Genomic DNA, 27,865 nt, shown 5'->3' with positions numbered 1-27,865 from the left:
ACAAAGTGCATTTTGCATGATAGGTCCCCTTTAAATGTTTCATTTGTGTGCTCACTTTACTAAATACTGTCACTTTACTAAATACTATTTTTATTTTGTCTTTATCAGTACTGTCTCTTTGCTGTAACTATGCAATAAAGGAATTCTGATTCTGATTAACATACGATGAAGACGGCTCATGATTTATGCTTGTTTCATGTTTGTCACTCAGTGTTCTGGTTTCCTGTGTGATTCAGCATCACCTTCCTCATTCTGTTTCTGTCACGATCTGTCTGTGTTGTGTTTTGTCTTGTCTTTTTCTGTCTTTGGTTTCCTGTTTTATTTTGAAAAGTGTTCACCCCCCTGTCTTGCCTGTTGCTTTCTGTCTGTTTTCCCTCCTACCTGATTACCCGATTGTGTTCACCTGGTGCCCCTGTGTTTTCTCCTCCCTCCTCACCTGTGTCTTGTTTGTGTGATTAGTCTTGTGTGTATTTAAGTTCTGGTTTTTCTGTCTGTCATTGTTAGTTCCTTGTTTGTCTATGACTGTGTTCACTGGGTAGTGTCCTGTTTGTCACCTTGTAAACCTTGAAATAAAGGTATTTTCTGTGTAATCTGCATTTGGGTCCTGCCTGCTTCACTCAACCCTGACAGTTTCAATGTTTACTCCGTAACTCTCAAAGCTCATTCTCTTCTAGGTTAACAGACAGTGGCGGCGCCAGGGTATGGCTGGGGTGGGCTACAGCCATACCAATAAATGGCTTAGCCCCACGGCCCCACCTTGAAAAATTATGTTAAAGGAGAGGTGTCATGGCCATTTCCACTGATCATAATTCCATTGTTGAGGTCTACTAAAATAGATTTATATTGTGCAATTTTCCAAACTCACATTGGTTTCTCATACAGCATCTCTGTAAACTACGTGTATTCACTGAATTTCACTCTCTGCCTTTAACGGCTCGTTGTAGCTCCAAAAGCTCCAGCCCCCACCCTCCCTGTGAGCACAGTGTGCTCTGATTGGTCGGGACGTTGTGAATCGCGCTGAGCTCCGTGGAGGTGTTGTTTCCTTTTTTAGGATACATAGCGAAACACAGCCAAACTCATCCTGAGCACACACAAACTCACAGCCGAAGTAAAAACAATAAGTGTGGCTTGATATTGAGTAAGAAAAAGGTTGATAAACGCTGTGAGAATGGGTCTGCAGTGAGAATGGGTCTGCAGAGAGAATGGGTCTGCAGAGAGAATGGGTCTGCAGAGAGAATGGGTCTGCAGAGAGGATGGGTCTGCAGAGAGAATGGGTCTGCAGAGAGAATGGGTCTGCAGAGAGAATTTTGCCGCGATCCCAACTGTCTGTTATCAGCCTGCAGCCAGGGAGGAGAAATCAGCTGAGCTGCCTGCTCCCTGCACACAGATGTGTGTGTGAGGAAGTCTGTGGATTGGTCAATTTGGACCAATCAGTGGGGGCTTAACGTAACGGCTCCGTGGACGTAACGTAACGGCTCCACGGATTGGTCCATTTCGTTCCGGGTACGGGTTGACATCATGCCGTACCCGGAAGAATCAAATGGACAATGACGTATCTCCAACGAGGCGTTTTGGGGAGGTATTTTCTGTGTTAGAGTTTTACTCGCTATAGGGTGTACTTTGAGGGTTTTGACTCTGCACACCGTTTACATGCATAAAAACCTTCATAACACACAAGGGGACGGGTAATAACCGGAAAAGCATGACCCCTCTCCTTTAAAGTAAGCAAATTAAATTAAATAATAAGCAAAATGCTAAATGTTGAGAACACGGCATTATAATATCAGCGCGGCCGCGGTCAGATCAAAATGCCTCCGAATACAATTTGAATAGAGTCAGACCTACAGCCAATCAGAGCAACGAAACGTTGGGTCTGCGTCATGCATTACTGATGAGATCAGTCGGAAACGCCATTCAGTATCCCCGTTGGATCTTCAACGTGTACTATCATACGTCACGTTCACAGTGATCCCTTTTTATTTACTACAAGACAAATGTGCCTTTTTATTTCATACAGTTCCATTTTGATTGACACAGGGAAATAATCTAAACCTCAAGTGTGGCGTTTCACTGTCAAGGGGGGCGATATAGCGTGTATGTAATTACATTGCAAATACTGACTTGAGCCCCACCACTGTATGGGTTAGTCCTACCATAGATTACCCAACAAAAATACTCTGGCGCCGCCACTGTTAACAGATGACAATTACATTTCTTGAATGAGATGGAAATAATGTTATCAATGACTGAAGGAGATACGCTGGATGTCATTATTAATTGAGTTCAGCTAAACCTACTTATTGCACAATACATGACATGTTGTTTTGACCAAGAGTCTCAATGTGTGGTGACTGAAGTCCTCTTGACCTACAATGTTAGGGAGTCCTTGAAGGCAGCATTACAAGGGACATTGTAATACGGAATAGAGCAGGCTATTTTATTATTACCTATTATTATTATTATTATTATTATTATTATTAGACCATCAAGGGCTCCAAAATCTGTGGTTGGAAATATGAATAAATAAACAATCCTATCTGGATTTAATACAAATAAAAACACATTTAATGGCATTTTTCTGGCATCTGGATATTTTATGTTATATTTCTTTGTTTCAGAAAAATTATTTAGAGATATTTTAACAATTAAAAAAGCAAAAGACTGAGATTTTCACTTTGCACTTTATTTTATTAACAAGAAAAAGCCCAACATGTTATTTTGTACAGACATGTTAATGTGGCACTCATCTCACATGTTGAAAATAGAAACACAATTTATTACAAACTCAACCTGTTAGCTTTTCTTTTTCATCACTTTTCTTTTAATGTGTTTTATTTCCTTCTTCAAACTTTCATCTATGCATTCAACACTTTGAGACTAAGTCAAACATAAAAGACCTTTAGAATAAAATATCTACAATGAAAGAAGCTCTGGTGCTTTCTCTCTAAAGACTCGTGCTTTACAAGAGAAACAACAACATACAAATACATCAATATCGATATTCAACACATATTTAGAGCAAAGTTTACATTTCCATGCAGAGAAATATGAGTTGAGGTTAACAGAAATCCTCCTGAGCAGTGACAGCCTCCATGGCTAAACAGACACAGGAAGGAGCGCCGCCTAAAGAAACTCCAACATCTACAGAACAACTCACGAGAAGATGTTAAAGCACATCCCGTAATGTTTGATTGACAGCTGATCTCTGTGCAGTGAAGACATGAACAATCAGCTCTCAGCAACAATGATGGAGACACAATGAGTTTAAGAAGTAGAAGAGTTCCTCAAATGACTTCAGGCTATTTCAGTTTACAAAACTCAGCTGTGTCTCCATTATAATAACAAAGACAAAGTCCAGCATGTAGCGGCTGAGTGAATGTGGTCTGCACTCTGTGGAGGAGAGTTTTGGTTTCATATATGATGCTGTAGAAGGACAGAACACCTGCTCTTTGATCCAGGTACACTCCTACTCTCGAGGACTGAGGACCTGAGACGGGAGTGTGGATATTGTTGTAAAGAAATGTATAACTGTTTTGGTTACACTCTAAGGACCAAGATTTGTCATTGTATCCAAATTTACATTCTGTCCCCCTCCCTGCTCTGATGATATTCTTGTATGCGACTGCTACAAAAACTCCTTCCCCTCTCCACTCCACCTCCCAGTAACAACGTCCAGTCAGACTCTCTCTACTCAGGACCTGCTCATAATCAGTGAATCTGTCTGGGTGACTGGAATAAGACTGATATTTTTCCATGTATGTTGCTTTTCTGCTCCCCTCATATAATACCAGCTGTGTGTGTGCTGTGTTTGGATCCAGTGTGATTCTCTGTGAATATTTTAAGAACCCAGCTCTGGTGGTGGGCTCTGCTGCTGACAGTAAAGCATCCACTTCAGTCGATGAGACGTTTGTCCATTCCTCTCTCAGGACGTCCTGTAGTTTGTCTCTGACTGCTGACAGGGCCGCCGTCACATCCTCAAAGTAGCTCAGAGGACGGATGTTGATGCTGGATGAGTGTGTAGGTTCACTGAGGGCTGACAGTGAGGGGTAGCTTTGCAGAAACTGGTTGTGATCCTCTGTGTGAGACAGCAGCTTCAGCTCAGCGTCTCTCCTCTTCAGCTCAGAGATCTCCTGCTCCAGCTTCTCCTGAAGCTCTTTGACTCGACTCACTTCTCTCTTCTGCTGGGATCTGACCTGCTGATTTACATCAGAGCTTCTTTTCTCCATGAGACGGATCAGCTCAGTGAACATCTTCTCACTGTCCTCCACTGCTTTATCAGCAGAGCCATTGACGGCCTCCACCTCCTGCTGAAGCAGCTTCACCTCCTTCTCTCTGTCCTGGATTCTCTGCTGGATGTTTTGTCGACTCCCCTCCAGCTCTCTCTGCCTCTCAGTCCTCTCTGCTGCAGCTGACACTGTGTCGTGGCCTTTGTGTTCATCCATAGTGCAGATTAAACAGATACACTGCTGATCAGTGCGGCAGAACAGCTTCATCACCTCGTCGTGACGAGAGCAGATGTTCTCCTGGAGCTTCTTGGAGGGCTCCACCAGCTTGTGTTTTTTTAATGGACCTACCTCATAATGACCCTGGAGGTGTTTGTCACAATAAGAGGCCAGACACACGAGGCAGGACTTACAGGCTCTCAGTTTCCTCCCAGTGCAGACATCACAGGCCACATCTTCAGCTCCAGCATAGCAGTGATCAGCAGGAGCAGCTTGGAGTCCAGTCTTCTTCAGCTCCTCCACTAAAGCTGCTAACATGGTGTTTTTCAGCAGGATAGGCCTCGGTGTGAAGTTCCTTCTACACTGACGGCAGTTGAGGATTAGCTCTCCATCCCAGTGGTGTTTAATACAGTTCATGCAGTAGCTGTGTCCACAGGGAATAGTGACCGGATCCTTCAGTAGATCCAGACAGATCGAACAAGAGAGGGTTTCCCGGGCCAGCTGAACTCCTTTCTGCGCCATTTCACCTCTCAGTCGCAGCGAGTGTCTGAGCTGAAACTAGTGTGAGCTGTGATCTGAACAGCATGTGTGTGTGCAGTGAATGTGGCGAGTGTCTGAGTTTCAGTTCCTGAGAACTGAAACTATGAGAGCTGTGATCTGAACAGCATGTGTGTGTGCATTTCAGCTCTTGGACTTTCCCTGCATGTTGGTTACACCCATCCTCCTTATTGTGTATCTAAAAAAGGGAGAAACCAGGAAATACAGAGTGGAGCTGGCTTTGTCTGAGAGCAGGAAGAAGAGGGAGGGCTTATCTGATTCATTCCAGGAGTTTCAAGCCTTTTATTAGTCATACGTACATAGCTACAGTGTAGTTATGATGATGGAAGTCTTAGGTCACAGGATCCTCCAACAGTGCAACACAATAAAAACTGAAAAACTGAACAAATAGTGCAAGTAAATACAAAAAGAAAAAACAATACTAAAATAGTGAAATAGTGGAATAAGAGTCTATATACAAGCTTCTTTCCTTTCGGAGGTTTCTGGGGATCCGCCAACCTTAACTAGGGACTCCTCAGCCTCTGCGTCCTTTCCACTGGTGTCATCAGGGATAGGGGTTTTGTTTGACTGGGCTCTGGTGAGTATTGCAGAGAATGCCTTTCTTTGAAGCTTGCCCACACTCTCTCTCCGTGGCCGACTTCAGGGGCCATTCTTCTAGCGGCCTCACCAGGAACACTGGTCCCCTCTGCCACTCTGAGCCCTCTCCCAGGTCTTCAGGAGTTGCTCCTCTTGTTACGATGTTGGCGATGTTAAGTGGCCCTGGGATCCACCACCAGTCAGTTACTGGTCCGGTCTTCTGGATCTCGCCGACCCTGTTTGCGAAGAACGTCTGATACCCGTAGCTCTCTCGCTGGATGGCTCCCAAATCAAATCAAATCAAATCAAGTTTTATTTATAGAGCACATTTAAAAGCGATTTTTGGTCGAGCCAAAGTGCTGTACATGTAATAAAAACACATTACTACAATCACAATAAAAGACAATAAATTACAACAGATATATATAAAAAATAAAAATAAAACACAAGGAAAAGTCAGGAGTCGAGCTCCGCTCTAACTAGAAGGCCAGAGAGAAGAAGTGTGTTTTTAGTGTAGATTTAAAAACCCCTAGGGTCTGGGCCGACCTCACATGGAGGGGCAGAGTGTTCCAGAGCCTAGGGCCAGCTGCTGCGAAGGCTCGGTGCCCTCGGGTTTTGAGCCTGGTCTTGGGCACTACCAGCAGCAGCTGGTCAGCAGACCTTAAAGCTCTGGCTGGGGTGTAGCGCTGGAGGAGTTCAGCTATATAGGCCGGAGCCAGCCCATTTAGTGCTTTAAAAACAAATAAAAGGATTTTAAAATCAATTCTGAACCGAACTGGAAGCCAGTGCAGTGAGGCCAGAATTGGGGTGATGTGGTCACGCTTTTTGTGGCCAGTCAGCAAACGTGCAGCTGCGTTTTGGACTAGCTGCAGGCGTTTAATTGAGGCCTGGTCCATACCCACATACAGAGCGTTGCAATAGTCCAGTCTTGAGGTAACAAAGGCGTTAATAACCCTTTCTAAGTCATTAAAAGATAAATACGACTTGGTTTTGGCCAATAGTCTTATTTTAAAAAAGCAGGATTTGACTACGGTGCTGACCTGCTTGTCGAATTTAAAAGTGCTAGTGAAGGTCACTCCAAGGTTCATGACCGAGGGGAGGATATTTTTTTTGAGAGAGCCCAGAATATCAACCGGAGAGGCTGGAGGTTGGGGTCCAAAAAAGATGACCTCAGTCTTGCTCTCGTTGAGGTTGAGAAAGTTTTTGCTCAGCCAGGATTTTATCTCTGTTAAGCAGTCCATCAACTGCTGTAGTGAGTGTTTGACATTTGCTTTGAGAGGCAGATATATCTGTACATCGTCGGCGTAGCGGTGGAAGGGAATATTATGTTTTGTGAGAATTGAACCTAGGGGCAGTATGTACAGTAGAAAAAGGATGGGGCCCAGAATCGAGCCTTGGGGAACCCCACAGGTAAGAGGGGCTTTGGCAGAGGAGAAGGCACCTAGCTGTACCGAGAAGCTACGGTCTGTCAGGTAGGACCTGAACCATGCAAGGGCAGAGCCTGTGATGCCAGCGGACTGTTCAAGCCGTGACAACAGGATGCTATGGTCCACAGTGTCAAAGGCAGCTGTCAGGTCTAACAGTACCAAGACAGCGGAGCTACCTGAGTCGGCGGCTAGGAGCAGATCATTAAAAACTCTTAAAAGGGCTGTTTCAGTGCTGTGCATGGGTTTGCAGCCAGACTGAAACTTTTCATGGATTCCATGCATGGTTAAAAAAGACTGCAGCTGGGCGTAGACTACTCGCTCCAGGGCTTTTGATAAAAAAGGTAGCTGGGAGATGGGCCTAAAATTTGCGAGAATGGAGGGGTCGAGATTTTTCTTTTTAAGTTGTGGCTTAACCACGGCATGTTTGAAGGCAGCTGGGACACATACTGAGCTAAGAGAGGTGTGAGTAATAAAATACTTGCTCCAACTGAATCAAAAACATCTCTGAGAAGGCGAGAGGGAATGCTGTCTGAGGTGCAGTTTGTCGGCCGCAGGTGCTTGACTACATCCGAGAGAGAAGAGAGGGATACAGGCTCAAAGTGGTCGAGGACAGCAGGGCACAGAAAAGGAGCAGGATCTGGGGTAGCACTAGTGTGGGCAAGCCTAAGAGCAGATACTTTTTCAATAAAAAATGTAAGAAACTTATCACAGAGAGTAGTCGATGGGACAATAGAAGAAACATCACAGGGATTAATGATAGAGTTGAGGACATTAAAAAGAACCTGAGGTTTATGGCTGTTTTTGGAGATGAACAGAGAAATGTGCTCTGTTTTGGCTGCTTTGACTGCCGTCTGGTAGTCAGAAAGGCAAGCACGAAGGATTTCTAGGGAGACATGGAGTTTATCCTTTTTCCATTTACTCTCTGCACGTCTGCAAGCGCAGAGCACGAGTACAGTCATTGAGCCACGGCTCTGATAGAACTTTGGTGCGTCTAAGCGTAAAAGGAGCAACAGAATCCAGTATTAATGTGCATGTCGAGTCAAACATGGAGATAAGCTCATCACCATTAAAAGCACAGTTCACATCTAATTTACAGATCGGAGAAGCATTAAAAACATCAGAGAACTGTGAGGCAGTCAAGGGGTTAATCGAACGCAGACGACGCGCAGGGGCACGTAATTCGACTCCTGCGGAAGGGATGGAGGTTGTAAACAGAACCGGTAAATGGTCTGAGATACGCGTTGCTGCAAAAATTTCATCCACAGATACAGACAGTCCAAACGATAATACTAAGTCCAAAGTGTGTCCTTTTTCGTGTGTTGGGCCAGCCACGGACTGAACGAGACCAAAAGAATCAAGGAGATTTAAAAAGTCCCTAACCAGAGGTTTGGACTCGCAACACACATGGACATTGAAGTCTCCGGAGATCAAAACACGATCATATTTCACCATGATCACGGACAGAAAGTCAGAAAAGTCATTTATGAAATCCTTATTGCCCTTTGGCGGACGATACACGACTGCGCAGAGTATAGGCGAGGCCGGGTTCAGTTAAAAAAGCTGCAACTCAAAGCTAGCATAGCTAGTTACAGGATGAAGCAATCGGCATTGGAGGCTAGCTCTAAACACTGATGCTATGCCCCCACCATGGCCGGTGGCACGGGGGGAGCTAAAGAATGTACAGTCAGGAGGAAGAAGTTCAGAGAACGGTGTATACTCGCCAGCGTGGACCCAGCTCTCCGTCAGGAACATAAAATCCAGTTCACGAGAGGTGAAGAAGTCGTTTAGCAGGAACGTTTTGTTTGCTATCGACCTAGCATTTAGCAAAGCCATGCAAAGTTTTCGCTCCTGGCTTGCCGAAGGTGTAGTGCGTCTCAGCTGACGAAGATTTGCGTGTTGAACGTCGCGCGGGCCGGGAGCAGTCAGTCGGGCAGGAGGAGCTGCCAGCGGGCCCAGCAGAGTCCGCAGCTCCGGAAAAACAGGGCGAATCCACCGATCCCTCACATGGCGTGCAGCGGGAGGGCCATGACATCCGAGGCGTGGATAAGTCCCAGGAGAAACCGTCAGGTATGCCTTAAGATGGACCAGTGCACCACCATGCTTTCCCCGTCGTCTAAAGCGCTTTCGGCGAGGCAGGATGCAGGGCAAACGGCGCAGGTAGGTGGGAATATTCGACAGTAGAGGGGGGGGGGGACGATTTATGGTTGCCAGATGTAGGTTTGGGCAGCAATATCAACTCCAGTGAAGGTCTGAGGTGGAGGAGAGCTTGGCGATTGTAAACGAGCAGAGCAGAGACATTCTGACAAACATAAAACAAAAACAGGATAGCTAAAGGTAGAGAGCTGAGGGAGCGGCGAGCCGACACAGGCGCCATCTTGAATCACCTCAGAATCACGTCAGTCACTTGATCCCAGGACTGTTTGACTGTCAACAAAGTGGAACCAGCGCTCCACCTCCAACCGTCCGTGCTTCTGCAAATACCCTTTTAACCGAGCTGAAAAGACCGCACCGCACATCTCAGCTTTGACTACGTCTCCCTTTTGGTCGAGAGGTGTTAGCTTGGCCTTTGACTACACCAACCTGACCTCGACCCCTTGCTTTGACTCCCATCTCAGGTACATCACGGCACCGTATGCGTCATCGCTCCCGTCTGAAAACGTGACCCTCCACGGTTTGCCTTTTCACCCGGATGGCGTGAGACTCCTGTGGAATTTGACCTTACTCAGCCTCACATACTCCTCAAACAGCTTGATAGCATCTTCTCGGAGGTTCCCTGAGAGTGGGCTGTCCCAAGTCTCCTTTGTCAATCTTCCTCTCTCTGCCTCTTGGAAGGCCCTTCTGACGAGGATAGTCCCCTTCTGCTTTGCAGGCGTAACCAGGCCAATTGGATCATAGAGTCCACTAACTTGACTAAGTAGCTCCCTTCTAGTCAAAGGGTCAGGCGTTTCTGGTCTTACCTCCTCCTCACGAAGATTCAGTCCCACTCTCATCTTTTTCTTCTTTCTTGAGAAGTTGATCGAGGTCATCATGTAAAGTTGATCTTGGTCCACATGATATCCAATCCCCAGAGCCTTGTTGTCCTCGTCGCTTAACTGATTCGGGAGTACCAGTGTCTTGACCCCTGGCTCTGCTACTGCTCCAGCTTGGACCTGCTCCGCAGTCCTCTGCCTCCCACTTTGGCCTGACCTGACCCATGGTTTGAGGGAGAAGTCTCTTCTACCCCCTCTGTGATTTCTTCCAGTCTCTTTGGGTCATAAAATGTATTATTATTATTATTATTATTATTATTATTGTGGGCCGTTAAGATATCGTCCACATAGCTGTCCTCCTCCAGGACCCTGCGTTCTTTGCTTTCTTTGCTAGCCTCGGCCCTTCACTTCCCGCCGATCGCTGCGACCACGGGCTATCCTGCTCGTCCGGTCGTCACTGTAGTCTCCCTTCCTAGCTGTCTCTCGCCATCGGTTGAAACCTTTATCCCTCCCGATGCGGTTAGTTAACAACTGTACTGTCTATCTCCCGACAGTATGGGTGAAATCAGGATGAACGGAAACAACTTCTAGTTTTGATAATTTAATCAAATCCAAATAGGTTGTTAACCTTAGAAGAAAAAGGACAACAACAATACAACAATTAGGATCACACATATCCCATACAACTTAAATCACATTCAATATAATAATCACACCTACTAGTGGCCTCTCCTGATTCCTCAATCTCAATGACGTTCATTTATTTATCCCCTCTATTTATAACATATCAATAAACCCTGCGAATCTCTACCAAGATTTAAAGTCACACTCACATAAACTGAACCCCATTAATTGAACCCTAATACAACCAGCACAAAACATGAGTTTACAGCACAGTAGCAGTGGTGTAAGAAGTACTCAGATATTCTACTAAAACAAAAGTAAAAATACTAAGGTGTAGAAATACTGTGTTACAAGTAAAAGTACTCCTTATGTATAATGGCCCTTTTCAGAATGGTACATATATATATATATATATATATTGAGTTACTGGGTTACTATATTGATTATTGATGTGTTTTATCACAGTTAGTAAATGTAGAGCTCATTGTAATAACTTGATGTCCTGCTGCTGGCTATCTTAACCTATAAATACCTGTCAAAGTGTAATTAATATAACACTACCCAACACAGATCCCACAACACCTGTAACAACAATGGTGTAACATAAAACTGTGCAATATATACTTTTATACTAGGGAGTATTGTCATTCTGCAGCTACTTCATTACTTTCTACTTGTTCCACTTATTATTTTATAATGCTGCTACATACCTTTTTTATACTTGATTTAAATGTTTCATTTGTGTGCTCACTTTACTAAATACTGTCACTTTACTAAATACTGTTTTTATTGTGTCTTTATCAGTACTGTCTCTTTGCTGTAACTATGCAATAAAGGAATTCTGATTCTGATTAACATACGATGAAGACGGCTCATGATTTCTGCTTGTTTCATGTTTCTCACTCAGTGTTCTGGTTTCCTGTGAGATTCAGCATCACCTTCTTCATTCTGTTTCTGAGTGTACTGTTTAACTCTCAAAGCTCATTCTCTTCTAGGTTAACAGAGGACAATTACATTTCTTGAATGAGATGGAAATAATGTGATCAATGACTGAAGGAGATACACTGGATGTCATTATTAATTGAGTTCAGCTAAACCTACTTATTGCACAATACATGACATGTTGTTTTGACCAAGAGTCTCAATGTGTGGTGACAGAAGTCCTCTTGACCTACAATGTTAGGGAGTCATTGAAGGCAGCATTACAAGGGACATTGTAATAGGGACTAGAGCAGGCTATTTTATTATTACCTATTATTACTATTATTATTATTATTATTATTATTATTATTATTATTATTATTATTATTATTATTATTATTATTATTATTATTATTATTATTATTGTTATTATTATTATTATTATTATTACTATTATTATTATTATTATTATTATTATTATTATTATTATTATTATTATTATTATTATTATTATTATTATTATTATTATTATTATTATTATTATTATTATTATTATTATTATTATTATTATTATTATTATTATTATTATTATTATTATTATTACTATTATTATTATTATTATTATTATTATTAGATCATTAAGTGCTCCACAATCTGTGGTTGGAAATATGAATAAATGAACTATCCTATCTGGATTTAATACAAATAAAAACACATTTAATGGCATTTTTCTGGCATCTGGATATTTTATGTTATATTTCTTTGTGTCAGAAAAATAATTTAGAGATATTTTTATAATTAAAAAAACAAAAGACTGAGATTTTCACTTTTGTCCTCTTACTTCTTTTATTAACAAGAAACATGTTATTTTGTACAGACATGTTAATGTGGCACTCATCTCACATGTTGAAAATAGAAACACAATTTATTACAAACTCAACCTGTTAGCTTTTCTTTTTCATCACTTTTCTTTTAATGTGTTTAATTTCCTTCTTCAAACTTTCATTAATGCATTCAACACTTTGAGACTAAGTCAAACATAAAAGACCTTTAGAATAAAATATCTACAATGAAAGAAGCTCTGGTGCTTTCTCTCTAAAGACTCGTGCTTTACAAGAGAAACAACAACATACAAATACATCAATATCGATATTCAACACATATTTAGAGCAAAGTTTACATTTCCATGCAGAGAAATATGAGTTGAGGTTAACAGAAATCCTCCTGAGCAGTGACAGCCTCCATGGCTAAACAGACACAGGAAGGAGCGCCGCCTAAAGAAACTCCAACATCTACAGAACAACTCACGAGAAGATGTTAAAGCACATCCCATAATGTTTGATTGACAGCTGATCTCTGTGCAGTGAAGACATGAACAATCAGCTCTCTGCAACAATGATGGACACACAAGGAGTTTAAGAAGTAGAAGAGTTCCTCAAATGACTTCAGGCTATTTCAGTTTATACAACTCAGCTGTGGCTCCATAACAAAGACAAAGTCCAGCATGTAGCGGCTGAGTGAATGTGGTCTGCACTCTGTGGAGGAGAGTCATGGTTTCAGAGATGATGCTGTAGAAGGACAGAATACCTGCTCTGTAATCCAGGTACACTCCTACTCTGGAGGACAGAGGACCTGAGACGGGAGTGTTGATTTTGTTGTAAAGAAATGAATAACTGTTTTGGTTACAATTTAAGGACCAAGATTTGTCATTGAGTCCAAATCCACATTCAGTCCCCCACCCTGCTCTGCTGATATTCTTGTATGCGACTGCTACATAAACTCCTTCCCCTCTCCACTCCACCTCCCAGTAACAACGTCCAGTCAGACTCTCTCTACTCAGGACCTGAGAATAATCAGTGAATCTGTCTGGGTGACTGGAATAAAACTGATCGTCCATGATTGTTGCTTTTCTGTTCCCCTCAGATAATAACAGCCATGTGTGTGCTGTGTTTGGATCCAGTGTGATTCTCTGTGAATATGTTAAGAACCCAGCTCTGGTAGTGGGCTCTGCTGCTGACAGTACAACATCCACTTCAGTCGATGAGACGTGTGTCCTTTCCTCTCTCAGGACGTCCTGTAGTTTGTCTCTGACTGCTGACAGGGCCGCCGTCACGTCCTCAAAGTAGCTCAGAGGACGCATGTTGATGCTGGATGAGTGTGTAGGTTCACTGAGGGCTGGCAGTGAGGGGTAGCTGTGCAGAAACTGGTTGTGATCCTCTGTGTGAGACAGCAGCTTCAGCTCAGCGTCTCTCCTCTTCAGCTCAGAGATCTCCTGCTCCAGCTTCTCCTGAAGCTCTTTGACTCGACTCACTTCACTCTTCTGCTGGGATCTGACCTGCTGCTTCACATCAGAGCTTCTTTTCTCCATGAGACGGATCAGCTCAGTGAACATCTTCTCACTGTCCTCCACTGCTTTATCAGCAGAGCCATTGACGGCCTCCACCTCCTGCTGAAGCAGCTTCACCTCCTTCTCTCTGTCCTGGATTCTCTGCTGGATGTTTTGTCGACTCCCCTCCAGCTCTCTCTGCCTCTCAGTCCTCTCTGCTGCAGCTGACACTGTGTCGTGGCCTTTGTGTTCCTCCATATTGCAGATATAACAGATACACTTCTGATCAGTGCGGCAGAATATCTTCATCACCTCGTCGTGACGAGAGCAGATGTTCTCCTGGAGCTTCTTGGAGGGCTCCACCAGCTTGTGTTTTTTTAATGGACCTACGTCATAATGACCCTGGAGGTGTTTGTCACAATAAGAGGCCAGACACACGAGGCAGGACTTACAGGCTCTCAGCTTTCTCCCAGTGCAGACATCACAGGCCACATCTTCAGCTCCAGCATAGCAGTGATCAGTAGGAACAGCATGGAGTCCAGTCTTCTTCATCTTCTCCACTAAAGCTGCTAACATGGTGTTTTTCAGCAGGACAGGCCTCGGTGTGAAGCTCCTTCTACACTGAGGGCAGCTGTGGATTAGCTCTCCATCCCAGTGGTGTTTAATACAGTCCACGCAGTAGCTGTGTCCACAGGGAATAGTGACCGGATCCTTCAGTAGATCCAGACAGATCGAACAAGAGAAGGTTTCCCGGTCCAGCTGAACTCCTTTCTGCGCCATTTCACCTCTCAGTAGCAGCGAGCGTCTGAGTTTCACTTCCTGAGAACTGAAACTAGTGTGAGCTGTGATCTGAACAGGATGTGTGTGTGCAGTGAATTTGGCCTATCAGCTCTTGTACTTTACCCACATGTTGGTTACACCCATCCTCCTCAGTGTGGATCTAAAGGGGAGGAACCAGGAAATATAGAGTGGAGCTGGCTGTGTCTGTGGCCGTTTCTCAATGTCGAGTACACCTGCTGCAGAGCCACTATTTCAAGTATACTACGTCATCGAGTGGCGCCGAATGCCGGGCATTTAACATGCATTTAAACAGTCCTTCGGCGCCACTCGATGACGTAGTATACTTGAAATAGTGGCTCTGCAGCAGGTATACTCGACATTGAGAAACGGCCTGAGAGCAAGAAGAAGAGGGAGGGCTTATCTGATTCATTCCAGGAAGAGGCAGCGCTGACTCTCTGAGCTGTTTCCTCATTTACAAACGGAGCCTCGCTTACAACCTGCTCTACATTTGAAAACAGTCTTCAGCTGTGAAATATTTCTTGTCCTCACTCATGGTAGCAGTGGTGTAAGAAGTACTCAGATATTCTACTGAAGCAAAAGTAGAAATACTAAGGTGTAAAAATACTGTGTTACAAGTAAAAGTACAAAAGCATTGGTATCAAAATATTAGAGTACCAAAAGTAAAAGCACTCCTTATGTATAATGGCCCTTTTCAGAATCGTATATATATATTGAGTTACTGGGTTACTATAATGATTATTGATGTGTTTTATCACAGTTAGTAAATGTAGAGCTAATTGTAATAACTTGATGTCCTGCTGCTGGCTATCTAAACCTATAAATACCTGTCAAAGTGTAATTAATATAACACTACCCAACACAGATCCCACAACACCTGTAACAACAATGTTGTAACATAAAACTCTGCAATATATACTTTTATACTAGGGAGTATTGTCATTCTGCAGCTACTTCATTACTTTCTACTTGTTTCACTTATTATTTTATAATGCTGCTACATACCTTTTTTATACTTGATTTAAATGTTTCATTTGTGTGCTCACTTTACTAAATACTGTCACTTTACTAAATACTGTTTTTATTGTGTCTTTCTCAGTACTGTCTCTCTGCTGTAACTATGCAATAAAGGAATTCTGATTCTGATTAACATACGATGAAGACGGCTCATGATTTCTGCTTGTTTCATGTTTGTCACTCAGTGTTCTGGTTTCCTGTGTGATTCAGCATCACCTTCCTCATTCTGTTTCAGAGTGTACTGTTTAACTCTCAAAGCTCATCCTCTTCTAGGTTAACAGAGGACAATTACATTTCTTGAATGAGATGGAAATAATGTTATCAATGACTGAAGGAGATGCACTGGATGTCATTATTAATTGAGTTCAACTAAACCTAGTTATTGCACAATACATGACATGTTGTTTTGACCAAGAGTCTCAATGTGTGGTGACTGAAGTCCTCTTGACCTACAATGTTAGGGAGTCAGTGAAGGCAGCATTACAAGGGACATTGTAATAGGGACTAGAGCAGGCTATTTTATTCTTACCTATTATTATTATTATTATTATTATTATTATTATTAGACCATCAAATGTTCCAAAATCTGTGGTTGGAAATATGAATAAATAAACAATCCTATCTGGATTTAATACAAATAAAAACACATTTAATGGCAATTTTTCTGGCATCTGGATATTTTATGTTATATTTCTTTGTTTCAGAAAAATAATTTAGAGATATTTTTATAATTAAAAAAACAAAAGACTGAGATTTTCACTTTTGTCCTCTTACTTCTTTTATTAACAAGAAACATGTTATTTGTACAGACATGTTAATGTGGCACTCATCTCACATGTTGAAAATAGAAACACAATTTATTACAAACTCAACCTGTTAGCTTTTCTTTTTTATCACTTTTCTTTGAATGTGTTTTATTTCCTTCGTCAAACTTTCATTTATGCATTCAACACTTTGAGACTAAGTAAAACATAAAAGACCTTTAGAATAAAATATCTACAATGAAAGAAGCTCTGGTGCTTTCTCTCTAAAGACTCGTGCTTTACAAGAGAAACAACAACATACAAATACATCAATATCGATATTCAACACATATTTAGAGCAAAGTTTACATTTCCATGCAGAGAAATATGAGTTGAGGTTAACAGAAATCCTCCTGAGCAGTGACAGCCTCCATGGCTAAACAGACACAGGAAGGAGCGCCGCCTAAAGAAACTCCAACATCTACAGAACAACTCATGAGAAGATGTTAAAGCACATCCCATAATGTTTGATTGACAGCTGATCTCTGTGCAGTGAAGACATGAACAATCAGCTCTCAGCAACAATGATGGACACACAATGAGTTTAAGAAGTAGAAGAGTTCCTCAAATGACTTCAGGCTATTTCAGTTTACACAACTCAGCTGTGTCTCCATTATGATAACAAAGACAAAGTCCAGCATGTAGCGGCTGAGTGAATGTGGTCTGCACTCTGTGGAGGAGAGTCATGGTTTCAGAGATGCTGTAGAAGGACAGAATACCTGCTCTGTGATCCAGGTACACTCCTACTCTGGAGGACAGAGGACCTGAGACGGGAGTGTTGATACTGTTGTAACGAAATTAATAACTGTTTTGGTTACAATATAAGGACCAAGATTTGTCATTGAGTCCAAATAAACATTCTGTCCCCAACCCTGCTCTGCTGATATTCTTGTATGCGACTGCTACATAAACTCCTCCTCTCCACTCCACCTCCCAGTAACAACGTCCAGTCAGACTCTCTCTACTCAGGACCTGATTATAAAAAGTGAATCTGTCTGGGTGACTGGAATAAGACTGATGTTGTTCCATGTATGTTGCTTTTCTGCTCCCCTCAGATAATAACAGCTGTGTGTATGCTGTGTTTGGATCCAGAGTGATTCTCTGTGAATATGTTAAGAACCCAGCTCTGGTGGTGGGCTCTGCTGCTGACAGTAAAGCATCCACTTCAGTCGATGAGACGTGTGTCCATTCCTCTCTCAGGACGTCCTGTAGTTTGTCTCTGACTGCTGACAGGGCCGCCGTCACGTCCTCAAAGTAGCTCAGAGGACGGATGTTGATGTTGGATGAGTGTGTAGGTTCACTGAGGGCTGACAGTGAGGGGTAGCTGTGCAGAAACTGGTTGTGATCCTCTGTGTGAGACAGCAGTTTCAGCTCAGCGTCTCTCCTCTTCAGCTCAGAGATCTCCTGCTCCAGCTTCTCCTGAAGCTCTTTGACTCGACTCACTTCACTCTTCTGCTGGGATCTGACCTGCTGCTTCACATCAGAGCTTCTTTTCTCCATGAGACGGATCAGCTCAGTGAACATCTTCTCACTGTCCTCCACTGCTTTATCAGCAGAGCCATTGACGGCCTCCACCTCCTGCTGAAGCAGCTTCACCTCCTTCTCTCCGTCCTGGATTCTCTGCTGGATGTTTTGTCGACTCCCCTCCAGCTCTCTCTGCCTCTCAGTCCTCTCTGCTGCAGCTGACACTGTGTCGTGGCCCTTATGGTCATCCATAGTGCAGATTAAACAGATACACTGCTGATCAGTGCGGCAGAACATCTTCATCACCTCGTCGTGACGAGAGCAGATGTTCTCCTGGAGGTTCTTGGAGGGCTCCACCAGCTTGTGTTTTTTTAATGGAGCTGCGTCATAATGAGGCTGGAGGTGTTTGTCACAATAAGAGGCCAGACACACGAGGCAGGACTTACAGGCTCTCAGTTTTCTCCCAGTGCAGACATCACAGGCCACATCTTTAGCTCCAGCATAGCAGTGATCAGCAGGAGCAGCTTGGAGTCCAGTCTTCTTCAGCTCCTCCACTAAAGCTGCTAACATGGTGTTTTTCAGCAGGACAGGCCTCGGTGTGAAGCTCCTTCTACACTGAGGGCAGCTGTGGATTAGCTCTCCATCCCAGTGGTGTTTAATACAGTCCATGCAGTAGCTGTGTCCACAGGGAATAGTGACCGGATCCTTCAGTAGATCCAGACAGATCGAACAAGAGAAGGTTTCCCGGTCCAGCTGAACTCCTTTCTGCGCCATTTCACCTCTCAGTAGCAGTGAGCGTCTGAGTTTCACTTCCTGAGAACTGAAACTAGTGTGAGCTGTGATCTGAACAGGATGTGTGTGTGCAGTGAATTTGGCCTATCAGCTCTTGTACTTTACCCACATGTTGGTTACACCCATCCTCCTCAGTGTGTATCTAAAGGGGAGGAACCAGGAAATACAGAGTGGAGCTGGCTGTGTCTGTGGCCGTTTCTCAATGTCGAGTACACCTGCTGCAGAGCCACTACTTCAAGTATACTACGTCATCGAGTGGCGCAGAATGCCGGGCATTTAACATGCATTTAAACAGTCCTTCGGCGCCACTCGATGACGTAGTATACTTGAAATAGTGGCTCTGCAGCAGGTATGCTCGACATTGAGAAACGGCTTGAGAGCAGGAAGAAGAGGGAGGGCTTATCTGATTCATTCCAGGAAGAGGCAGCGCTGACACTCTGAACTGTTTCCTCATTTACAAACGGAGCCTCGCTGACAACCTGCTCTACATTTGAAAACAGTCTTCAGCTGTTAAATATTTCTTGTCCTCACTCATGGTAGCAGTGGTGTAAGAAGTACTCAGATATTCTACTGAAATAAAAGTAGAAATACTAAGGTGTAAAAATACTGTGTTACAAATAAAAGTATAAAAGCATTGGTATCAAAATATTAGAGTACCAAAAGTAAAAGTACTCCTTATGTATAATGGCCCTTTTCAGAATCGTATATAAATATATATATATATATATTGAGTTACTGGGTTACTATAATGATTATTGATGTGTTTTATCACAGTTAGTAAATGTAGAGCTCATTGTAATAACTTGATGTCCTGCTGCTGGCTATCTTAACCTATAAATACCTGTCAAAGTGTAATTAATATAACACTACCCAACACAGATCCCACAACACCTGTAACAACAATGTTGTAACATAAAACTGTGCAATATATACTTTTATACTGGGGAGTATTGTCATTCTGCAGCTACTTCATTACTTTCTACTTGTTTCACTTATTATTTTATAATGCTGCTACATACCTTTTTTATACTTGATTTAAATGTTTCATTTGTGTGCTCACTTTACTAAATTCCTGTTTTTATTTTGTCTTTATCAGTACTGTCTCTCTGCTGTAACTATGCAATAAAGGAATTCTGATTCTGATTAACATACGATGAAGACGGCTCATGATTTATGCTTGTTTCATGTTTGTCACTCAGTGTTCTGGTTTCCTGTGTGATTCAGCATCACCTTCCTCATTCTGTTTCAGAGTGTACTGTTTAACTCTCAAAGCTCATCCTCTTCTAGGTTAACAGAGGACAATTACATTTCTTGAATGAGATGGAAATAATGTGATCAATGACTGAAGGAGATACACTGGATGTCATTATTAATTGAGTTCAGCTAAACCTACTTATTGCACAATACATGACATGTTGTTTTGACCAAGAGTCTCAATGTGTGGTGACTGAAGTCCTCTTGACCTACAATGTTAGGGAGTCATTGAAGGCAGCATTACATGGGACATTGTAATAGGGACTAGAGCAGGATATTTTATTCTTACCTATTATTATTATTATTATTATTATTATTATTATTATTATTATTATTATTATTATTATTATTATTATTATTATTATTATTATTATTATTATTATTATTATCAAGTGTTCCAAAATCTGTGGTTGGAAATATGAATAAATAAATAATCCTATCTGGATTTAATACAAATAAAAACACATTTAATGGCAATTTTTCTGGCATCTGGATATTTTATGTTATATTTCTTTGTTTCAGAAAAATAATTTAGAGATATTTTTATAATTAAAAAAACAAAAGACTGAGATTTTCACTTTTGTCCTCTTACTTCTTTTATTAACAATAAACATGTTATTTGTACAGACATGTTAATGTGGCACTCATCTCACATGTTGAAAATAGAAACACAATTTATTACAAACTCAACCTGTTAGCTTTTCTTTTTTATCACTTTTCTTTTAATGTGTTTAATTTCCTTCTTCAAACTTTCATCTATGCATTCAACACTTTAAAAACAAACATAAAAGACCTTTAGAATCAAATATCTACAATGAAAGAAGCTCTGGTGCTTTCTCTCTAAAGACTCGTGCTTTACAAGAGAAACAACAACATACAAATACATCAATATCGATATTCAACACATATTTAGAGCAAAGTTTACATTTCCATGCAGAGAAATATGAGTTGAGGTTAACAGAAATCCTCCTGAGCAGTGACAGCCTCCATGGCTAAACAGACACAGGAAGGAGCGCCACCTAAAGAAACTCCAACATCTACAGAACAACTCACGAGAAGATGTTAAAGCACATCCCATAATGTTTGATTGATAGCTGATCTCTGCAGTGAAGACATGAACAATCAGCTCTCAGCAACAATGATGGACACACAATGAGTTTAAGAAGTAGAAGAGTTCCTCAAATGACTTCAGGCTATTTCAGTTTACACAACTCAGCTGTGTCTCCATTATGATAACAAAGACACAGTCCAGCATGTAGCGGCTGAGTGAATGTGGTCTGCACTCTGTGGAGGAGAGTCATGGTTTCAGAGATGATGCTGTAGAAGGACAGAACACCTGCTCTTTGATCCAGGTACACTCCTACTCTGGAGGACTGAGGACCTGAGACGGGAGTGCGGATATTGTTGTAAAGAAATGAATAACTGTTTTGGTTACAATTTAAGGACCAAGATTTGTCATTGAGTCCAAATCTACATTCAGTCCCACTCCCTGCTCTGCTGATATTCTTGTATGCGACTGCTACAAAAACTCCTTCCCCTCTCCACTCCACCTCCCAGTAACAACGCCCAGTCAGACTCTCTCTACTCAGGACCTGCTCATAATAAGTGAATCTGTCTGGATGATTGGAATAAGACTGATCTTGTTCCATGTATGTTGCTTTTCTGCTCCCCTCAGATAATAACAGCTCTGTGTTTGCTGTGTTTGGATCCAGTGTGATCTCCTGTGAATATTGTAAGAACCCAGCTCTGGTGGTGGGCTCTGCTGCTGACAGTAAAACATCCACTTCAGTCGATGAGACGTTTGTCCATTCCTCTCTCAGGACGTCCTGTAGTTTGTCTCTGACTGCTGACAGGGCCGCCGTCACGTCCTCAAAGTAGCGCAGAGGACGGATGTTGATGCTGGATGAGTGTGTAGGTTCACTGAGGGCTGGCAGTGAGGGGTAGCTGTGCAGAAACTGGTTGTGATCCTCTGTGTGAGACAGCAGCTTCAGCTCAGTGTCTCTCCTCTTCAGCTCAGAGATCTCCTGCTCCAGCTTCTCCTGAAGCTCTTTGACTCGACTCACTTCTCTCTTCTGCTGGGATCTGACCTGCTGCTTCACATCAGAGCTTCTTTTCTCCATGAGACGGATCAGCTCAGTGAACATCTTCTCACTGTCCTCCACTGCTTTATCAGCAGAGCCATTGACGGCCTCCACCTCCTGCTGAAGCAGCTTCACCTCCTTCTCTCTGTCCTGGATTCTCTGCTGGATGTTTAGTCGACTCCCCTCCAGCTCTCTCTGCCTCTCAGTCCTCTCTGCTGCAGCTGACACTGTGTTGTGGCCCTTATGGTCATCCATAGTGCAGATTAAACAGATACACTGCTGATCAGTGCGGCAGAACAGCTTCATCACCTCGTCGTGACGAGAGCAGATGTTCTCCTGGAGCTTCTTGGAGGGCTCCACCAGCTTGTGTTTTTTTAATGGACCTACCTCGTAATGACCCTGGAGGTGTTTGTCACAATAAGAGGCCAGACACACGAGGCAGGACTTACAGGCTCTCAGTTTTCTCCCAGTGCAGACATCACAGGCCACATCTTCAGCTCCAGCATAGCAGTGATCAGCAGGAGCAGCTTGGAGTCCAGTCTTCTTCAGCTCCTCCACTAAAGCTGCTAACATGGTTTTCAGCAGGACAGGCCTCTGTGTGAAGCTCTGCTTACACTGAGGGCAGCTGTGGATTAGCTTTCCATCCCAGTGGTGTTTAATACAGTTCATACAGTAGCTGTGTCCACAGGGAATAGTCACCGGATCCTTCAGTAGATCCAGACAGATCGAACAAGAGAAGGTTTCCCGGTCCAGCTGAACTCCTTTCTGCGCCATTTCACCTCTCAGTAGCAGCGAGTGTCTGAGTTTCACTTCCTGAGAACTGAAACTAGTGTAACAGGTTATCTGAAAAACATGTGTGTGTGCAGGGAATGTGGCCTATCAGCTCTTGTACTTTACCTACATGTTGGTTACACCCATTCTCCTCAGTGTGGATCTAAAGGGGAGGAACCAGGAAATACAGAGTGGAGCTGGCTGTGTCTGCGGCCGTTTCTCAATCGCGAGGATGCTGGCTTGGTAGCACAGCCGAGCCGAGCATCTTGCTTCAGAAGCAAGGCAAGAATACTTCCTGGCATTCGGTAAACGAAGAGTGGAACAGGCTAGCAAGTTTGCAGGTGTGCGTCATATGAGAGGCCCCGCCTTCAGTGGCGGCCGGTGGTCTTTTTTTTTGGTGGGGCTCTTGACGTACCGTAAGTGACCTACCCGGGGGGGTCCGGGGGGTTTCCCCCCGGAATTTTTTTTTCGAGAAATGACCCCTTAAATGATGACTTCTGGTGATGTTAGAGGGGGGGGGAAAGGAGAAATCGAGGCTTAAAAATATGAGAAGACTGATCAATACCTCCATAATCTTCAGTGTGGAAAATATTATTTATCAACCTGAACATCTACTACTTTACCAGGAATTTGTGTTCTCAGAACTGGTCTGTTTTTTTCTTTCTTAAAACTGTTCATGTTTTATGAACCAACACCTTCACCAAGTAGCTTTACAGTGAACTGCATGTGAGATATAAAATTAATAGCATCTTTTCAGTAGCATTAATTATAAATATTTAAGTGGTTCAATACAAGTCACTACAGCATTTCAAACTGAACTGTGAATAAATGCAATTTAAAAAAAATAACCACAGCACAAAATGTCATAAATTGTGTTTTTTCTTTGTTTCTCTGAGGATTATTTACAAACAGGCTTATTTACATATAGCAATAACTCAGAAATGAAAAAGCTACATCGTCTAACACGAACAACCAGTTAGCATAATGATAATATATGTGTTATGTACAATGTAACTGGCAAGGCTAGAGCAAGAAAGAACATAAAGTTTGCAAAAGGTTTTAAATAACTTCAAGTATCTGTCTTCAGATTACGTGGAGGTTTTAGTCCGATGGGAAGCAGATTTTAAGCGACACCGAAGATAAACCAAAAATGTGGTGGAGCTGCAAACCGTGTAGTGTTGCTGGGGACAGAACAGGAGCTATAACCGTTGGAAAATACATCACAGACAATGCAACAAACGTGGAGACAGAACAATCACTTCTGTGATAAATGCCCACTTATTAATAAACTTCTAACAACCATGGGAAACCTCCTCTCTACATATAAAGTGATATCCAAGCATGGGAAACAAAAGACAGCATTTACCTGTTTGCATCCAGCTAGCCAAGCCTTTCTTGTGTACCAGCTACTTGTGAAGCCTCGTGTATAAATGTTGTCTTTTTCACGAGATTGCTGCGATATATTCAAATCGGGTTGGTCCGGTGCAAGGTCTTTAAGCAACAATTTATCTGCCAAACTTCTCCTTTCGAAAGGATTGGAGATTAGCTCTTGAACAGAATTAGCCGGGGACCGAGGTCCGGAGACTCCACCTGCACACGAAGCCATCCTCATCAACTACTGCGTCAACCGGATACGAGTCACTGTCCAAACTACTCACAGACTGCACTGGGCGCTGACATTGGCGCCCGGTGACCGTCATCTTTGACGACGCTGATTGGCTGAAATTATATTTTCGCGGCATAGTTTACACGTTACAGATAGCAACAGTCAGCTGCTGGTGGCTGCTGCTGCACTGGTTGAAGGCTCCTCTCTTAGCGCCCAGACGAGAGAAGGTGCATGGGCAAGGCCAGGCAGGAAACATGTGACTTATCAGTAACTTTAGACATCGTAACACAATTTTAAACGAGATTTTATTGTAGATTATACATTTTACTGATACCAATTATATAATATTTACCTTGTTCATTAAAAATAAAAATAAAAACATATATATTTTTTTAAACATATATTTTTTTTTTTATTTTAATTTTAATTATTATTATTTATTTTTTTCAATATGGGAAGAGGTGGGGCGGCGCCCCTAGCGCCCCTATGGACCGGCCGCCACTGCCCGCCTTACATCTTCCGCCACAGATTTGGGGAAATTGGTCCATGCGCAAAGCATTGTGGGGATTTTAAGGACGCAAAGTCTACCCATGTGCAGCCTCGAAATTTCCCCCAAACCAAGGACGCGGCCTCGGTGGAATTCCAAGTATGCTGGAGATTGAAACAGTCCTTCGGCGGCACTCGATGACGTAGCATCCTTTAAATATTGGCTTGGAAGCCAATATCCTCGCGATTGAGAAACGGTCTGAGAGCAGGAAGAAGAGGGAGGGCTTATCTGATTCATTCCAGGAGGAGGAGCAGCGCTGACTCTCTGAACTGTTTCCTCATTTACAAACGGAGCCTCGCTAACAACCTGCTCTACATTTGAAAACAGTCTTCAGCTGTAAAATATTTCTTGTCCTCACTCATGGTAGCAGTGGTGTAAGAAGTACTCAGATATTCTACTAAAGCAAAAGTAGAAATACTAAGGTGTAAAAATAATGTGTTACAAGTAAAAGTACAAAAGCATTGGTATCAAAATATTAGAGTACCAAAAGTAAAAGTACTCCTTATACAGTACATAAATGCCCTTTTCAGAATCGTATATATATATATAGAGAGAGAGAGTAATGGGTTAATATTGATGTGTTTTATCACAGTTAGTAAATGTAGAGCTAATTTGAATAACTTGATGTCCTGCTGCTGGCTATCTTAACCTATAAATACCTGTCAAAGTGTAATTAATAATTTATTTACGTTTTGAATTATCTGATAATCTATATCTAACTAGTAACTAAAAACGGTCAAATAAATGCAGTGGACTAAAATGTACAATACTGTCTTTTAAAATGTAGTGCAGTATACGGCAGCATGAACTGAGATGTATTGGCATACAAAAATAGTTAAAGTACCAAAAGTAAAAGTACTTACTGTGCCCAATATCCCATTTTAGAATCATATATATTGAATTACTGGATTCTTTCATTTTGTTTACGTTAATGTGATCACAGCTGTGCAGAAACTTTTACTTTATATACTGCTGCTGGATATCTTAACCTATAATTATATATCACTGTTTATTCATATTTTGTTTAAGCTAATCATTTGTATTTGTGAAATAACTAGTAACTAATTTTGTCAAATAAATGCAATGCTTTCTGCGGTCATGACTACTTCACTTTGACTGTGGTCTTTTAGCTCTTTAATGAATAACAAAAACCCCTGCAATCGTATATTTTCCAGACCTGAGGTGGTTTACAAATATCTCCTGAAAATGAATTATTATGAATCAGTCAGGTAACACAGTATATCTGTGATGCATTTTCTTCAAACTGTTAACTCTGTATGTAAGGACTCCACGGTGCAGACACATGGAGAGTAATCAAGTGTAGTGATTGTCTCTGGTGCTCTAATGTATAGTAAATGCTGTTCAGCCCCACCCTTGGACCACACTCCCAACAGCTTCACCTCTGATAAACACCACCGGACAGGTCAGGAATCAGCTGTCGAAGATCAACGAGAGAAAGGCCAGGGGGCGAGACAACACCAACCCCCGGGGGCTCAAGGTGTGTGACGGACAGACAGATAGCAGGAGCTCTTCAGTCTCTCTTTGAAGCTGATGAAGGTGCCTGAGATCTGGAAGACCTCCTGCATTGTCCCGGTGCCCAAAAATATATTGAAGTGCAGTTATTTTGTATATATTGATTGTTGTGCTTTTATTGATGTCTTAATGTGTGCATGTACAAATGTGTCTGTTGATTGTGTATATATGTATACACATATTTGTATTCACATTTCTATATATATTTGTATTTTGTATTCCTCGGGATTGTGGGAAACGGTATTTCGATCTCTCTGTCTGTACACACAAACTGAAAGATTGACAATACAGTTGACTTTGACTGATGCTCTCTTCAGGAAGCTGTTCTCCCTGAGGAGGCTCAGGTCCTTCAACGTGTGCACGAGGATGCTGCAGATGTTTTACCAGTCTGTGGTGGCCAATGGGCTCTTCTTTGCCGTGGTGTGCTGGGGTGGAAACACAAACACAAGTGATGAGGCTGAACAAGCTTGTGAGGAGGGCTGTAGTTGGTGTACAACTGGACAATCTGGAGGAGGTGGCAGAGGGGAGGACGAGGAGGAAGCTCAACAGTATCCTGGATCAACAGGATAAATGCAAATCAATTTTTATCTTTTATATAATGTACATTTCTTGATTTTCTTTTTTATATTCTCTCTCTCATTAGTCAAATAAACCTACCATTAAAATGATAGACTGTTAATTTCTTTGTAAGTGGGCAAACTAACAACATCTGCAAGGGATCAAATACTTATTTCCTCCACTGTAACAATATATACAACTTTATAAGCTATCAAACTATCAAATATGTTTTGCGGCTCCAAAGAAAAAAAATGTGTGGAAAAGGGGGCAAAATTGCTCTTTTGGTCAAAAAGGTTGCACACCCCTGATCTATGTTATGAATTAGTTGGCAGTGCATACGTTAAGTGCTCCAGTTCAGCAGATGGCGGTAGAAACCTCCTGCTACTTGTTTAAAAGTCCTCCATTTATCTGTGAACCCCAACCATCCTTATAGCCACGACAGCCAATTCAATGCAGCCCATGCTGTGTAGCTCATTTAGCTCCAGCTAGTCGTGTCAAGTCAAATCAAGTCCAACCAGGGAGCTACCGGAAATGTGATGCCTGTCCTTCAAAATAAAAATCAGAATCAGAATTCGTTTATTAGACCCTCAGCACTGCTCAGCACGGGCATTTACAGTGTTTGAGCAAAAGTGGCATAACAGGTAAAAAAGGCAAGCAATAATAAAGAGTAAGCTAACTTATTAAATATAGAGAAAAGCACATATTAGTAATATAATAAAAATAAGGACAAGTAAGTACACAACCGTGGCTATAAATGGGTAGCAACAATTTAAAGAACTGACACATAACACATTAAGT

The 27,865-nt window shown here is 42.3% G+C and overlaps 4 protein-coding genes across 4 annotated transcripts; all 4 read right to left on the bottom strand.

Annotated features, from left to right (window-relative positions):
• Positions 1-3,264: 3,264 nt before the first annotated feature.
• Positions 3,265-22,895, bottom strand: LOC117469676 (tripartite motif-containing protein 16-like). Its single transcript, XM_034114139.1, has 2 exons — positions 22,827-22,895; positions 3,265-4,964 (listed from the first exon to the last, which is right to left on the bottom strand). Exon 2 carries the CDS (start codon positions 4,962-4,964, stop codon positions 3,300-3,302), a length of 1,665 nt encoding a protein of 554 aa, XP_033970030.1. The 5' UTR covers positions 22,827-22,895; the 3' UTR covers positions 3,265-3,299.
• Positions 12,353-14,837, bottom strand: LOC117469680 (tripartite motif-containing protein 16-like). Its single transcript, XM_034114142.1, has one exon. The coding sequence runs from the start codon at positions 14,621-14,623 to the stop codon at positions 12,968-12,970; it is 1,656 nt and encodes a 551-aa protein (XP_033970033.1). The 5' UTR covers positions 14,624-14,837; the 3' UTR covers positions 12,353-12,967.
• LOC117469683 (tripartite motif-containing protein 16-like) lies at positions 16,974-18,920 on the bottom strand. Its single transcript, XM_034114145.1, has one exon. It carries the CDS (start codon positions 18,697-18,699, stop codon positions 17,260-17,262), a length of 1,440 nt encoding a protein of 479 aa, XP_033970036.1. The 5' UTR covers positions 18,700-18,920; the 3' UTR covers positions 16,974-17,259.
• On the bottom strand, positions 21,102-22,826 carry LOC117469678 (tripartite motif-containing protein 16-like). Its single transcript, XM_034114140.1, has one exon. It carries the CDS (start codon positions 22,824-22,826, stop codon positions 21,165-21,167), a length of 1,662 nt encoding a protein of 553 aa, XP_033970031.1. The 3' UTR covers positions 21,102-21,164.
• Positions 22,896-27,865: the final 4,970 nt, after the last annotated feature.

Source organism: Trematomus bernacchii, unplaced genomic scaffold (genome assembly GCF_902827165.1).
Source record: "Trematomus bernacchii unplaced genomic scaffold, fTreBer1.1, whole genome shotgun sequence".
Taxonomy (NCBI): Eukaryota; Metazoa; Chordata; class Actinopteri; order Perciformes; family Nototheniidae; genus Trematomus; species Trematomus bernacchii.
Note: the sequence above shows the minus strand (reverse complement) of the source record. Positions and strands in the feature narration are given on the sequence as shown.